Here is a 16,196-nt window from a genome sequence, read left to right on the forward strand (position 1 = left end):
GAACATCCATGGTCATCCCTACTGCCTCTGATCTGACGGACTCACGAAACACAAATGCTTTGTTTGTAAATGACGTCTGAGTGTTAGAGTGTGCCCCTGGCTATCCTTAAAAAAATGTTTTAAAAGATATGGTGCCGTCTGGTATGCTTAATATAAGGAGTGTGAAATTATTTATACTTTTACTTTTGATACTTAAGCATATTTTAGCAATGCAATGTAATTTTGATACTTCAGTAAAGTCTAAAAGTTTTTGGTTTTAAATATACTTTAATGAAGACATTCAAACCATGAAATAACACATATGGGCCTACTCATTCAAGGGTTTTTCTTTATTTTTACTATTTTCTACATTGTAGAAAAATAGTGAAGACATCAAAACTATGAAATAACACATTTTTATTTTTATTTTTTATTTCACCTTTATTTAACCAGGTAGGCAAGTTGAGAACAAGTTCTCATTTACAATTGCGACCTGGCCAAGATAAAGCAAAGCAGTTCGACAACATACAACAACACAGAGTTACACATGGAGTAAAACAACATACAATCAATGATGCAGTAGAAAAAAATAAGACTATATACAATGTGAGCAAATGATGTGAGATAAGGGAGGTAAAGGCAAAAAAATGCCATGGTGGCAAAGTAAATAAAGTATAGCAAGAAAAACACTGGAATGGTAGATTTGTAGTTTGAAGAAAGTTCAAAGTTAAAATATAAATAATATGGTGCAAAGGAGCAAAATAAATAAAATAAATATGTAATCATGTAGTAACCAAAAACGTGTTAAACACATCAACATATATTTTATATTTCAGATTCTTCAAAGTAGTCACCTTTTGCCTTGTTGACAGCTTTGCACACTCTTGGCATTATCTCAACCTGCTTCATGAGGAATGCTTTTCCAACTGTCTTTAAGGAGTTCCCACATATGCTGAGCACTTTTTGGCTGCTTTTCCTTCAACTCATCCCAAACCATCTCAATTGGGTTGAGGTCGGGTGATTGTGGAGGCCAGGTAATCTGATGCAGCACTATATCACTCCCCTTCTTGGTGAAATAGCCCTTACACTGCCTGGAGGTGTGTTTTGAGTCATTGTCCTGTTGAAAAACAAATGACAGCCCCACTAAGCGCAAACCAGATGGGATGGCTTATCGCTGCAGAATACTGTGGTAGCCATGCTGGTTAAGTGTGCCTTGAATTGTAAATAAATCACTGACAGTGTCACCAGCAAAGCACCCCCAAACCATCACACCTCCTCCTCTATGCTTCACGGTGGGAACCACGCATGCGAAGATCATCCATTCACCTACTCTGCGTCTCACAAAGACACGGTGGTTGAAACCAAAAATCTCAAATTTGGACTCATCAGACCAAAAGACATATTTCCACCAGTCTAATATCCATTCCTTGTGTTTCTTGGCCCAAGCAAGTATCTTCTTCTTTTTGGTGTCCTTTAGTAGTGGTTTCTTTGCAGCAATTTGACCATGAAGGCCTGATTCACACAGTCTCTTCTGAATAGTTGATGTTGAGATGTGTCTGTTACTTGAACTCTGTGAAGCATTTATTTGGGCTGCAATTTCTGAGGCTGGTAACTCGAATGAACTTATCCTCTGCAGCAGAGGTAACTCTGGGTCTTCCTTTCCTGTGGCGGTCCTCATGAGAGCGGTCCTCGTCAGAACACTTTTTTTGGTTACTACATGATTCCATATGTGTTATTTCATAGTTTTGATGTCTTCACTACTATTCTACAATGTAGAAAATAGTAAAAATAAAGAAAAACCTATGAATGAGAAGGCGTGTCCAAACTTTTGACTGGTACTGTATACGAAGATGAGATATGTGTAAAGTCCCAACTCACCTATGAAGATGGAAATAGCGCCACGGGAGGGGCAGCTGAAGAGTCTGACACTGCATCCACAAAGAGCTTGTCATGGGTCAGCTTGACCAGGTCCCTCGGACCCCTTCCTCCTTCCTCAGACATCTCTGTGTTAGGAATGAGGGATGAGGAAGCTAAAATAAGCAGTCAGGGGGTCATATAAGTAACACTGAAATTGGTGGAGATAGATTTCTGCTGGAAAAATAAACTATAGAGTAGATGAAATTGAGATCAGAATTCACCTCGATATTCTGAGATGGTGTAATTAACTATTGTGTGTTTGAGTTCTGGTACGCTATTGTTGACAGCAACATGTCTCACCTGAATTAAGAGGCCTATTTATCCCCCACTTAGAGGTTGAAGGACAGCAACCTCGCCACCGTCCCTCAGGCTCACGCGCTGGTCCCCAAGGGCCACATACTCCTGACGCACAGCCAAAACAAATGAATGGTGCACGGCAAACAGTCTGGGGAATAAAGACAATACATTACATCATGAGTTAAATGACAAATACCTCTTCGAATTCAACTTGTATGCTCTCTTATTTCCCTGGGGTGTCTGTTGACAAGGTCCTCCCAAAACTCAAGGGTCATCGGTTCTGAAGGTCATCGGTTCTCAAGGGTCATCAGTTCTGAAGGTCATCGGTTCTCAAGGGTCATCAGTTCTGAAGGTCATCAGTTCTGAAGGGTCATCAGTTCTGAAGGTCATCGGTTCTCAAGGGTCATCGGTTCTGAAGGTCATCAGTTCTGAAGGTCATCGGTTCTCAAGGGTCATCAGTTCTGAAGGTCATCAGTTCTCAAGGGTCATCGGTTCTGAAGGTCATCAGTTCTGAAGGTCATCAGTTCTGAAGGTCATCGGTTCTGAAGGGTCATCGGTTCTCAAGGGTCATCAGTTCTGAAGGTCATCGGTTCTGAAGGTCATCAGTTCTGAAGGTCATCGGTTCTGAAGGGACCCTGATCGTCTCTTATTTGTGTCCCGTCAACTCAGCACTTTTGGCGAAATACAACACTGACATCTATTATAAACGTAAAGACAGTAAGACACTAATCAATTGTAGTTCCACTCATGACAGAGAGACGCACACAATTCAGATAAACCTTGAGCTGTCACTGTCATGTTGGAGAGTTCTGCAAATACTGGTTTCAAGCAAGCGCAATAGGCTGTTTAAGAGTGTTCATTTGCCAGGCTATTTGAAACCAGTATTTGCAGAACTCTCCAACATGACAGTGACAGCTCAACACTCTTAAACAGCCTATTGCGCATACTTCGGTAGTCATCAATGAAGTTGTATCCACAACATTGATCAAATGAATATAGGCTACCACGTTACTACTGCCAGACCCTGAACCATGTGTATTTACCTCCCCAGTCGCTCATCCTCGCAGTCAGCTGACTGGTATGCAGGAAATAGGACAGACCATTAGGTGTCACTCTAACGCATGTAGGCTAGACCCAAACAAATCCAAATTATGCCATAAAGAACATTTTAAACCACATTTTCCCCTCTATCATGCCTAGTTGATATGCGATGCTCGCTTCTTATTTTGTCTATGTCGTGTTGCTATTTTAGGTTTAGCATATATAAACTATGACTAATATGTATCGGTTGCAAAACGTTAGAAATGTTAATTTAACCATTTAACTGATTGTTAGAGGTTAGGTCATTCGATTCGATCATTTCAACTATCACAAAAGCATTGCTCTCTTGGCGCCCCTTGGCACACATTGGCACCAGCACTCAGAAACTGGACCAGGTGAGGTGCAGTTCTACATGTCTACCAATGGAGGGCACACGATATCACCATTTGAAAGCAGAGCCGTTATGGTTGAGGACGTAAATCTAGTCTACCTGTCCAGAGGTGGCACATGTGAGATGCCACCTGTTAAGGCGTTGCGACATATGGGGGAAGCTATTCACACTAAGGCAGCTCAACAGCTAAGCGTTGGCTAATGTATATGTTTATCTTTTAAAGCCTCTTTGTAGACGGGATTGGACAGCCTATATTTATATGTTTGACCCCAGAGAGCGAGGGTTCAAACTACTCACCAATCTATTATTGGAATGGTTGTATTCCTGTGGCTATTATTATCATTTCTTATAGGCTATCTATCCACAGCAATGGAGAACTTAAAAAGATGAACGCATAACCAAACCCGGCGTGGGCCGGTGGGTGTACTAGCCCACTTGGACAAAAAAAATTAACATATATTTAACCCTATTGTATTTGTATTTCTTGCGAATAACTCTGATAACGAATATACTGCATCATACGAACTTTTAATGACATCTCAAAACAGCTGTTATGACATTTTACGCAACTAAAATATTTGAGCAAACAACATCAAATGAATGTCGTTTCAGTAGGTGTACAATGAATGACACAGGTACAACTGTCAATATAATTAAATGTGTGTTTAATGCCCTCTGATCAATATTGTGTTCTTGACAATCTCTTTACGCACCAATGTCGTCAGTACTCCTGCCCCCAAACCATTCTTTAAAATCCTTTAATGCACACTCACTATTGAGAAACTCTATAGAGTCTAGTTACTGTTCGGGACCTGATGAAGGGAAAACTATACAACAAAAAACATCCCCCACCCCACCAATTTGAAGACCGCCCACTTCAGATATTTAGCTACAGACCCTTAAAGATTTGAAAAGAGAGACGGAGTCAGACAGTTTGACAGTCACTCACTGAGCTTTGCATCGCGTGCGCACAGACACAACTTCTCCGCTGCGCGTCAGGACTGCAGTCGTTCGCGCTACTCATCGGTTCCCATGTTTAGGATGCTACAAACACCACAGCTCCGTCAAGGCGTGATTGCGCTTTTCATGTGGTTCACTCACTTTATGGAGGACTACAAAGTCCAGGGTGAGTATGCTGTGATTGATTATGTGACCAGTTATATTGTTGAGTAAGGATGGTATAACTTTTTAAGGTCAAGTTGTAGGCGACATTGAAACATCAGCCAAGCTAGTTCAGTACATGTATCTTCCAAATACCTCATAAGAAAATATGGCTTATTGTGTGGGTTGTGTGCTCATATTTGTCTTGAATGATTGGGATTGTGTCTAAAAGAAAATATGTTAGATCTAATGTAGTTAATCAAAACATGCGATCAATTATAAAATTGCATGGGTAGGCCTAGTCTGAAAGAAAATCTATGACCAATTCGTAATGTACAAGCTTTATTGCATAATAGAGTCGGAGATTAGTCAATGTGACTTCCTATACCTTTACAAGTGGGTCATTCTCCTACAAGCTGAGCTGATAGCCTGAGACAGATGGACTGGTGGGTCCCAAGGAGGAGTGAGAACACGCCGCTCCCCCCTTGCGTCCTCTGGTGTTGGTCTTTACGCAATCAGAACACATTTGGCATAACCTGTATTGTAGAAATTTTCTCTAAACAAAAAAGTAGAAATGGGTATATGGTGCTATGGGGAAAAGTTGGCGTTGTTTAAGATTTAGCATGCTCAAATAAGGCAATGCTCTACCGTTATACGCGTGCGCATACGATACGTTAATTGGACACGGACCGTCTCTCTCCAGCGGGTAACTGCTGGTTGCAGCAGGGAAAGAACGGCCGGTGCCAGGTGCTCTACATGTCCGGGATGACCCGGGAGGACTGCTGCCGGAGTGGCCGTCTGGGCACCGCATGGACCGAGGAAGATGTGCCCAACAGCACGCTGTTCCGATGGATGATCTTCAATGGAGGCGCGCCTAATTGCATACCTTGTAAAGGTGAGTGATGATCAATACCATTACTTCAAGTGGTGCAACATTATTCTGCTGGAATTTATTCTGGTGGAACTTCTTACAAAAAACTCCAACATGTTATCATGTGTATGGCATGTCATATGTTAATGAACTATAATTACTCTCCATATAGTATCCTGCTATAATGGGTTTTGATAAAGGAATTTGGTTTTATATCATATTCATTATGTATGATGACTTGATTTGTTCTTCAATTAATCCATCCACCCAACCACCCACCCAACCACCCACCCACCCATCCATCCATCCATCCATCCATCCACCCACCCAACCATCCACCCATCCATCCACCCATCCATCCACCCACCCAACCACCCACCCATCCATCCATCCATCCATCCATCCATCCATCCATCCATCCATCCATCCCAGAAACATGCGATAGCGTTGACTGCGGTCCTGGGAAGAGATGCAAGATGAACAAGAGGAACAAGCCCAGGTGTGTGTGTGCTCCGGACTGCTCCAACGTCACAAGGAGGGGGTCCATCTGTGGGTCGGATGGAAAATCCTACAAGGATGAGTGTACATTGCTCAGGGCCCGCTGCAAGAACCATCCTGACCTGGAGGTTCAGTACCACGGACGCTGCCGCAGTAAGTCCCCATCAGGATTAAGGTAGAAAAATTCATGAAACTTTCCCCAAAATTCCCAAGTTTTCCAGATATCCCAGTTGGAGGATTCCATCCCTGTTTATACCATCCCTGTTTATTCCATCCCTGTTTATTCCATCCCTGTTTATTCCATCCCTGTTTATTCCATCCCTGTTTATTCCATCCCTGTTTATTCCATCCCTGTTTATTCCATCCCTGATTCTGAGAATTTTGGGAACGTTTCATGAATTTTGCAACCCGACCAATTCATTTATAAAGTATGTGTATAAGGGTCAGTGAGTACCATTGCCAGACTTGGTTTTCATTTCAAGTCTATCACATATAAGTGATATTTCTGAAATAATTATCTGACTTGTGAGACTATTCCGGACTTGGGTTAAGCGATTGTTTTACATTACAGTACCATGGTCTGGAGGCGGTAGACTAGACATTACAGTACCGTGGTCTGGAGGCAGTAGACTAGACATTACAGTACCATGGTCTGGAGGCGGTAGACTAGACATTACAGTACCATGGTCTGGAGGCAGTAGACTAGACATTACAGTACCATGGTCTGGAGGCAGTAGACTAGACATTACAGTACCATGGTCTGGAGGCAGTAGACTAGACATTACAGTACCATGGTCTGGAGGCAGTAGACTAGACATTACAGTACCGTGGTCTGGAGGCAGTAGACTAGACATTACAGTACCGTGGTCTGGAGGCAGTAGACTAGACATTACAGTACCGTGGTCTGGAGGCAGTAGACTAGACATTACAGTACCGTGGTCTGGAGGCAGTAGACTAGACATTACAGTACCGTGGTCTGGAGGCAGTAGACTAGACATTACAGTACCATGGCCTGGAGGCAGTAGACTAGACATTACAGTACCGTGGTCTGGAGGCAGTAGACTAGACATTACAGTACCATGGTCTGGAGGCAGTAGACTAGACATTACAGTACCATGGTCTGGAGGCAGTAGACTAGACATTACAGTACCATGGTCTGGAGGCAGTAGACTAGACATTACAGTACCATGGTCTGGAGGCAGTAGACTAGACATTACAGTACCATGGTCTGGAGGCGGTAGACTAGACATTACAGTACCATGGTCTGGAGGCAGTAGACTAGACATTACAGTATCAGACTCAGACACTGATAGACAGTACACACAGCTCAGGGAAGACTTCCCTATCGACCTGATTCATAGCACATGTTTTGGTGCATGGGCACAGAGACAGATGGGTTTAGGCAGCTCTAGTTCTGCAGGCAGGGCCGGCTCTAGCCGCTTGGGGGCCCTAAGCGAGATTTTAGTGGCCCCTCTCTGTATGACGGAGAGAAACATTCCGGTTTTAAAGTTAATTTCCTGCAATTCTACACATTTTGCCTTGGGGCGGAGAGATTTTTTTGGAAATGTTATAACACATTTTATGCAACTCTACTAATTTTGCCATGGGGCAGAGAGAAGAAATGTGCAGTTTTACAGCTAATTTCCTGCAATTCAACCCATTTTGCCATGGGGTGAAGAGAACATTTTAGCAGGTTTAAATGCCCAGAAGCGCAGAAATTCACTTTTTTTCAGCTGAAAGATGATGCCCATGATGTTGCACAACGATTTCAATCAATAAGTAATAAATTAAGACAAAGTATGATATATTTTGGGTTGAAGTAGTAACTTTGGATGTTTTCAGTACCAATGCTGTGTGTTTCCCCTGTGATAGGACGTGCTAATACTTTCCTGTCTACATTTCTTTTCAGGCCTGGGTTTTGTTTGAATGTTACCACCCACCAGCATGGCTAATCAGAAACACCTGCAAAGTTCTTCCTCTTCACGAGTTGCGATTGAGCTGAGCAATACAATAGACCATGTTTGGCTGAGCCAAACAGCTTTTCGCTGTAGTCTACACTTGGCTGCCTGAGCCATGGAGCAAATTAAAATAGGGTGTGCACATTTGTGTTTTTGCAACTCCACTTTTTTACCAGCAAATTATCATAACCGATAGGATAATTTGTCAAGTTTTACTTATTTTTGAGCTAGTCTGTATTAAAAAAATATATATGACCATTTTATAAATTGTAAAATTGCGTGTGACATGATTGCATTTTGGAACCCTGCTCCCCCCAAGATTAATGGTTTTGACCACGTTCCACTGCTTTGATTGGTGCAGATTCCACAAACTTGTTTATCTATACTGAACAAAAATATAAACGCAACATGTAAATTGTTGGTCCAATGTTTCATGAGCTGAAATAAAAGATCCCCGAAATGTTCCATATGCATGAAAAGCTTATTTCTCAAAAGAAATGGCACACATTTGTTTATATCCCTGTTAGTGAGCATTTCTCCTTTGCCAAGATAATCCATCCACCTGACAGGTGTGGCATATCAAGAAGCTGATTAAACAGCATGACCATTACACAGGTGCACCTTGTGTGCAGTTTTGTCACATAACACAATGCCATAGATGTCTCAAGTTTTGAGCGAGCGTGCATTTGGCATACTGACTGCAGGAATGTCCACCAAAGCGGTTTCCAGATAATTTAATGTTAATTTCTCCACCATAAGCCACCTCCAACGTCGTTTTAGAGAATTTGGCAGTACGTCCAACCGCCTCACAACCGTAGGCCACGTGTAAACAAGCCAGCCCAGGACCTCCACATCTGGCTTCTTCACCTGCGGGATCGAGACCAGCCACCCAGACAGCTGACGAAATTGTGGGATTGCACAACTGAAGACTTTCTGCAGAAACTGTCAGAAACCATCTCAGGGAAGCTCATCTGCTTGCTTGTCATATTCACCAGGGTCTTAGATTGACTGCAGTTCGGCGTCATAACCGACTTCAGTGGGCAAATGCTCACCTTCGATGGCCACTGGCATGCTGGAGAAGTTTGCTCTTCATGGATGAATCCCAGTTTCAACTATAGCGGGCAGATGGCAGACTATGTGGGCGAGCGGTTTGCTAATGTCAACATTGGGAACAGAGTGCCCCATGGTGGCGGTGGGGTTATGGTATGGACAGGCATAAGCTACGGACAATGAACACAATTGTATGTTATCCTGAGGCCTGTTGTCGTGCCATTCATCCGCCACCATGACCTCATGTTTCAGCATGATAATGCACAGCCCCATGCTGCAAGGATCTGAACACAATTCCTGGAAGCTGAAAATGTCCCATTTCTTCCGTTGCCTGCATACCCACCAGACATGTCACCGATTGAGCATGTTTGGGATGCTCTGGCTCGACGTGTACGACAACGTGCTCCAGTTCCCGCCAATATCCAGCAACTTCAAATAGCCATTGAAGAGGAGTGGAACAACATTCCATAGGCCACAATCAACAGCCTGATCAACTCTATGTGAAAGAGATGTGTCGCGCTGAATGAGGCAAATAGTAACATTAGCTAGCTAGCTACACTGATGGATGTCAGTGCCCTGCTTGTTATTATTTCTCCACTCCATGTTGAAACCACCACAATGTTCCCACCCTCAATTCGTGAATATGTTTTATCAGCCTTCGTCATTCTTTGGAGGTGGAACCTAAATGAGAATTTCTGCTATTGGACAGGAATTATGTCGAAATAGTGGCGGCATTGCCCTCTATTGGGGACCTTTAAAGCTAAATTCCTATAACTTTACACATTCTGCAATGTCTTATACCATGTTAATATGATATCTGAGTGAGAAGGACAAAAAAAAATCAATGGGGCCCCCCTGAAAGTCAGGGCCCCGGGGCACGGTTGGTATTCGGCCATGTTTGCTACAAGTTTAGATAGCTGGCTAGACTAACTACCAATCAAAAAATTGACATGGCTAATTGTCAGCTAATTGAGTGATTGACATAACAAGAGGAAAACTACGAAATTGCACCTGGTGTATTTTACTATTTTTACTCTCAATAGACCTCAATAGGCCTGGAGCCGGCCCTGTCTGCAGGTCCAAAAAACACCAGAAGTGTGAAGTGGAGTCTGCCATCTGATATCACCGATAGGCTAAGTCAAACTTAGGCAGTAAGAAAGCGTATAGATAGACTAGCAGCAAGGAAAAATAAACATCACAGGTGGGGGAATATTTACCTGAGAGTTGTGAAGTGAAATGTTTAAATTGTGTGTAATTTGAATGTTTCACATGACATGAATAGTGTCAGATGTGAGTCATGCCTCTACGTGTCTGTGTGTCTTTCCATCCACAGAGACGTGTCATGGAGTTCGCTGCCCTGGCTCTGCGTCGTGTGTCGTGGACCAGACCAACAATGCCTACTGTGTGACCTGTAATCACCAGTGTCCAGAGGTGAAGTCACCTGACCAGTACCTGTGTGGCAACGACGGCATTGTTTATGCCAGCGCCTGTCATCTGAGGAGAGCCACGTGCATCCTGGGAAGGTCCATCGGCGTGGCGTACGAAGGGAAATGCATTGGTAAGTACTGGAGCATCAATATGGGGTGCCGTTTGTAAAGTTGATACATCACACTTAGATCAATGAAGATTTCAGTGTTTTGATGCGCCAAGACTTTTGTCAGAACATACCAGAGTAGTAGGCCTACAAAGCATCCAAAACATGTCTGTTCTGTCTGTTCTCATACACAGACAGGACACTAGGTCTATCTCCATCACCAGAATCATGGTGTCTGTGTGAATCAGAAACAGATCAGCGCTAGCCTGGGTCTGTGTGGGAGTGTGATAATATTGTCTGATGCTTTCTGTGTGTGTCTCCTCTCTAGACGCCCGGTCGTGTGGCGACATCGTGTGTCGGGGAGCGAAAAGGTGTCTGTGGGATGAAGCGAGTGGCCGCGGACGCTGCTCTGTGTGTGACGAGCCATGTCCGGAGAGTCGCCCGGGTGAGAGTGTGTGCTCCAGCGACAACAACACCTACCCCAGCGAGTGTTCCATGAGGCAGGCCGCATGCGCTCAGCAGCGTCACCTGGAGGTCAAACACTCAGGATCCTGCAACTGTAAGTCTACGGTTGATGAGTGAAATGGCACCCTATTCCCTACATTGTGCACCACAGCGACGCACCCACTGAGAACATGAAAAAGTGTCTTAAACTCCAAAACAGGCTTTTCCTCAGTCACTTTACCCAAAGTCATAATTGAGGGGTAAATCCTAACTCTCACTTAAGCCAAATTTTCACTTATGGGAGACATTGACATCGATGCATGACTAAGTGAACATTTAACTTAAGTAGAAGTTAGGATAAAATCCGGAGGAAAGATAATGTGTGTCCAACTACAACACATCCCTCACCCAATTTTTCCAATGTGATTAAAGTCACCTTATGTTAGTCCCCTTATACCAGATCATTGTTGAATACTCATTTCTGATTGGCTAGAAGGGCTTTCTAGAATGGGCATTAAAACCAGATAACTGGACAGTTGGAAAAGATATCAGGACACCTTGCAATCATGATGCAGTAAGCGCCTACACATGCAGACCGTACTTGCTACAAAGTTACAGAAAGATAAACCAACAACCACACAAAGTGAAATTGGATACATTGTAAACGCAGGAAAAACTACCAGCTTTGATTTGTTTGTGCAGAGACTTATTTTTTGGGAGCATCTAATGACCTAGTGTGGTGAGTGATGAACATGAATTTCTGCGGTCCTTACTGTTACAGTCATGTCCCATTGTGCTATAGCGACTACTTGTGGCGGCCGGGCGCATGCACGCTGGCTTCGGTTGCCAGCTGTACTGTGTTTCCTCCAACTCATTGGTGTGGCTGTCTTCCGGATTAAACGAGCAGTGTGTCAAGAAGCAGTGTGGCTTGGCGGGGTCGTGTTTCAGAGGACGCACGGCTCTCTACCTTCGCCTCTCTCGAGTCCGTACAGGAGTTGCAGCGGTGGGACAAGACTGTAACTACCAATTGGAAATTACGAAATTGGGGAGAAAAAAGGGTAATAATAAAAAATTTAAATACAAATATAAAAAGATCCTCCCACATGTTTCTAGTTTGACCAGCTGTTTTCAACAACTGATATTTTTGAATTAGGTTGTCATATTGGCAGGTTTTCTAGCAACAAACTATTTAGCTAGCTTCTAGCCTAGTGTTTGATATGCAATGCAATCTCCTCGTAATAAACTATGTTGAGTGTCCTGACGAGAAGGCAAACTTTTATAGCTATGCCAGGCAAAATCAGGCACCGTCATTCATTTGGATGTATCCAAATTAATGTCAATAGGAAACAGCTTAAAACAAATGCAAATGCAGCTACTTTTCTGTTATTCTGACTGCAGAGCTTGTGACTGTTAGCCGTAGCTAGTTGGCTAGCTAGCAAGCAAGGGATAAGAACGTAAAGAACAAGCAACTGGGTTGCATCCATATATATCAAACTAATCAAAGAAAAGATGAACAAGTATGAATTCGCTTATAAAATAAAAAGATCAACAATAACAAAAAAAATTACTACCGATAAATTTGTGCTTAAGTGTTGTTTTCTTTGAAAACTTTGGTAGTAAGCGGGAAGAACGCCTCCGTTCTGTAGTCTACATTAACTTGGAACTCCAAGCCTACTCCAAGCCTCTGTCCGTTATTTTCAAGGTAATGTAGGCTTCAACGGTAATGTACAGAAAGTCGTCTTTTCATCCCTTACTTAGTGGCCTCTGTGTCAAAGCCACTTACACAAAACAACTTACTAGTAAGAGTATGATGAGGTAGTCTTGTCCACCAGCAATCTCTCTCTCTCTCTCTCTCTCTCTCTCTCTCTCTCTCTCTCTCTCTCTCTCTCTCTCTCTATCTGTCTCTCTCTCTCTTTCTCTCACTCTCTCTCTCTCTCTGTCTCTATCTCTCTCTGTCTCTCTCTCTCACTCTCTCTCTCTCTCTTTCTCTCACTCTCTCTCTCTGTCTCTATCTCTCTCTCTCTCTCTCTCTCTCTCTCTCTCTCTCTCTCTCTCTCTCTCTCTCTCTCTCTCTCTCTCTCTCTCTCTCTCTCTCTCTCTCAATGTAGAGGCAAACTTTATGACTGACCACTTCATAGTTGACCGCTATTCTGTTGTTCCCATGATGTTTGGTTCACTCATAACATAGATCATGTGTCTCTCAGCTTATCCTCCCTCTAATTACAACAATGCCTCGTTTTTCTCCTGTAAACAGTAAACAGTAATGTTGCTGTAATTAAATTATTTCAGCATGTGGATTATGAGGACTGGGTTTTGGATGGGTTACTTTTTGGATGGGTTTTTCTACATCTGCCTGTGGCTGTTTGTTTTGGAGATAAATCTTTTCTGAGGGCAAATACACTCCAACAGGGTGGTCCTTTGTAGAAATGTGTCCCAGACCCCTGTCTTGTGCATCAAATTAAGTTGTATTGTGTTATAAGGATGCGTATATGAGCCCTGTTCTGTTCTCTCTGTTTTCAGGTTTAAACCAGGTTTAAACCATCACCCCACTGCCCAGCCCAGCCACCCCTCTCAGCCTCCAGCCTCCCTCATAACCACAATCACTTTTCTTTATGTCCCACACTCTGGTCCATGGAAGAAGAGAAGCAGACTGTCAGTGAATCAAGTCAAGGAAAATAAGCTTAATGTTGCAGTGGGATTCTGTGCTGTTGTTAGGATCAATGGAGCGGTGGTTAGAGTGTTGGAATAGTAGTTAGTTAGAGCGTTAGTAGGGGTTAGAGCGTTGGAATAGTAACTGAAAGGTTGCAAGATCGAATCCTCGAGCTGACAAGGTAAAAATCTGTCGTTCTGCCCCTGAACAAGGCAGTTAACCCACTGTTCCTAGGCCGTCATTGAAAATAAGAATTTGTTCTTAACTGACTTGCCTAGTAACATAAAATAAAAAATAAAATGATGCTTAATGTTGCAGTGAGATTCTGTGCTGTTGTTAGGATCAATGATGCTTAATGTTGCAGTGAGATTCTGTGCTGTTGTTAGGGTCAATGATGCTTAATGTTGCAGTGAGATTCTGTGCTGTTGTTAGGGTCAATGATGCTTAATGTTGCAGTGAGATTCTGTGCTGTTGTTAGGATCAATGATGCTTAATGTTGCAGTGAGATTCTGTGCTGTTGTTGGGGTCAATGATGCTTAATGTTGCAGTGAGATTCTGTGCTGTTGTTAGGGTCAATGATGCTTAATGTTGCAGTGAGATTCTGTGCTGTTGTTAGGGTCAATGATGCTTAATGTTGCAGTGAGATTCTGTGCTGTTGTTAGGGTCAATGATGCTTAATGTTGCAGTGAGATTCTGTGCTGTTGTTAGGGTCAATGATGCTTAATGTTGCAGTGAGATTCTGTGCTGTTGTTAGGGTCAATGATGCTTAATGTTGCAGTGAGATTCTGTGCTGTTGTTAGGGTCAATGATGCTTAATGTTGCAGTGAGATTCTGTGCTGTTGTTAGGGTCAATGATGCTTAATGTTGCAGTGAGATTCTGTGCTGTTGTTAGGGTCAATGATGCTTAATGTTGCAGTGAGATTCTGTGCTGTTGTTAGGATCAATGATGCTTAATGTTGCAGTGAGATTCTGTGCTGTTGTTAGGGTCAATGATGCTTAATGTTGCAGTGCGATTCTGTGCTGTTGTTAGGGTCAATGATGCTTAATGTTGCAGTGAGATTCTGTGCTGTTGTTAGGGTCAATGATGCTCAATGTTGCAGTGAGATTCTGTGCTGTTGTTAGGGTCAATGATGCTTAATGTTGCAGTGAGATTTCTTGCAGTTGTTAGGGTCAATGATGCTTAATGTTGCAGAGAAATTTCATGCTGTTGTTAGGGTCAATGATGCTTAATGTTGCAGTGAGATTTCATGCTGTTGTTAGGGTCAATGATGCTTAATGATGCAGTGAGATTCTGTGCTGTTGTTAGGGTCAATGACGCTTAATGTTGCAGTGAGATTCAGTGCTGTTGTTAGGGTCAATGACGCTTAATGTTGCAGTGAGATTTCATGCTGTTGTTGGGGTTAATGATGCAACTGCTAGTAGACAATTTGTTCTTCCATGTATCCGTCATCAGACAGGGAAGCTTGAGGAAGAGGGGAAGGAAGAAGAGGAGAAAGAAGAGCAGGAATACTAGGATTTTCTTAATCAATATGTTCTCGAACACAGCCCGGATGATAAAAACTCATAATAGCTGAATAGTGTTTCAGTTCAGCCACAGAATACTGTTCATATTGTATATAAAGTGCTTATTTATTGTCCATGGAAGAGAAGAGAAATAAGCCAGGGTTTCCCAAACTCGGTCCTGAGGACCCCAAGGGCTGCATGTTTTGGTTTTTGCCCTAGTACTACACAGCTGATTCAAATAATCAACTAATCATCAAGCTTTGATCATTTGAATTCACTGTGTAGTACTAGGGCAAAAACCAAAACATGCAGCCCTTTTGGTCCTCAGGACCGAGTTTGGGAAACCCTGGCTGAACTAAGCAATCGTATATTTGAAATCTTGTAGGTGTTGTTTACTTGTATGTATTTATATATTTTGTTTATTATTTATACATTAACAGTGTCCGTCTGTCTTACTGTATACCTAATGTCTCTTGCATTTTATCCAAAGAGAAAATGTATTATTTATTTGAGGTGCAATACTACCCACATTGATGTTCTTGTTCTGTAAACTCCTGCAATGCATTCTCTATCTGAGCTGTACACATCTGCTTATTGTGGGCAAGATTTGGATTTGCCCCGTCTTCCTACATTGTGAAATGTTGTCTAGCGTGTTTAGTGTGTTCCAGTTTATTTTATGGAGAACTTGTTGCTCACCGATGTATATACCCTAGTGAGAGAAAGACTGGTTTTGTTGACTCAAAGCTGACCTAAATGGCTTTGTCTAGTTTTTTGTTGAACAAAAGTTACCCGTCCTAGTCCCACTACAGTGCATAGCGATACTTTTAACGAGCCATTATGGTCTCTCTCCCGTCAGAAAATGACTAGCTTTGTTTATTAAGGGGAGCAGGATGGATGCCACTAAAACAATGTACAGTTGAAGTCAGAAGTTTACATACACTTAGGTTGTGGTCATTAAAACT

General features: G+C 42.7%; 1 protein-coding gene across 1 annotated transcript; it reads left to right on the top strand.

Annotated features, from left to right (window-relative positions):
- The first annotated feature begins 4,378 nt into the window (after positions 1-4,378).
- Positions 4,379-15,212, top strand: LOC115149388 (follistatin-A). The gene is made up of 6 exons (XM_029692214.1): positions 4,379-4,751; positions 5,430-5,621; positions 6,030-6,248; positions 10,437-10,661; positions 10,966-11,196; positions 13,602-15,212. Exons 1-6 carry the CDS (start codon positions 4,658-4,660, stop codon positions 13,616-13,618), a joined length of 978 nt encoding a protein of 325 aa, XP_029548074.1. The 5' UTR covers positions 4,379-4,657; the 3' UTR covers positions 13,619-15,212.
- The last annotated feature ends 984 nt before the right edge of the window (positions 15,213-16,196 follow it).

Source organism: Salmo trutta, chromosome 15 (assembly GCF_901001165.1).
Source record: "Salmo trutta chromosome 15, fSalTru1.1, whole genome shotgun sequence".
NCBI lineage: Eukaryota > Metazoa > Chordata > Actinopteri > Salmoniformes > Salmonidae > Salmo > Salmo trutta.

Bases quoted from the DNA above. Each gene is read 5' to 3' on its own strand.
- LOC115149388 (XM_029692214.1), top strand. From the start codon at position 4,658: ATGTTTAGGATGCTACAAACACCACAGCTCCGTCAAGGCGTGATTGCG. The intron at 4,752-5,429 runs GTGAGTATGCTG...GTCTCTCTCCAG, and splicing joins GGAGGACTACAAAGTCCAGG to CGGGTAACTGCTGGTTGCAG. The intron at 6,249-10,436 runs GTAAGTCCCCAT...TTCCATCCACAG, and splicing joins GTACCACGGACGCTGCCGCA to AGACGTGTCATGGAGTTCGC.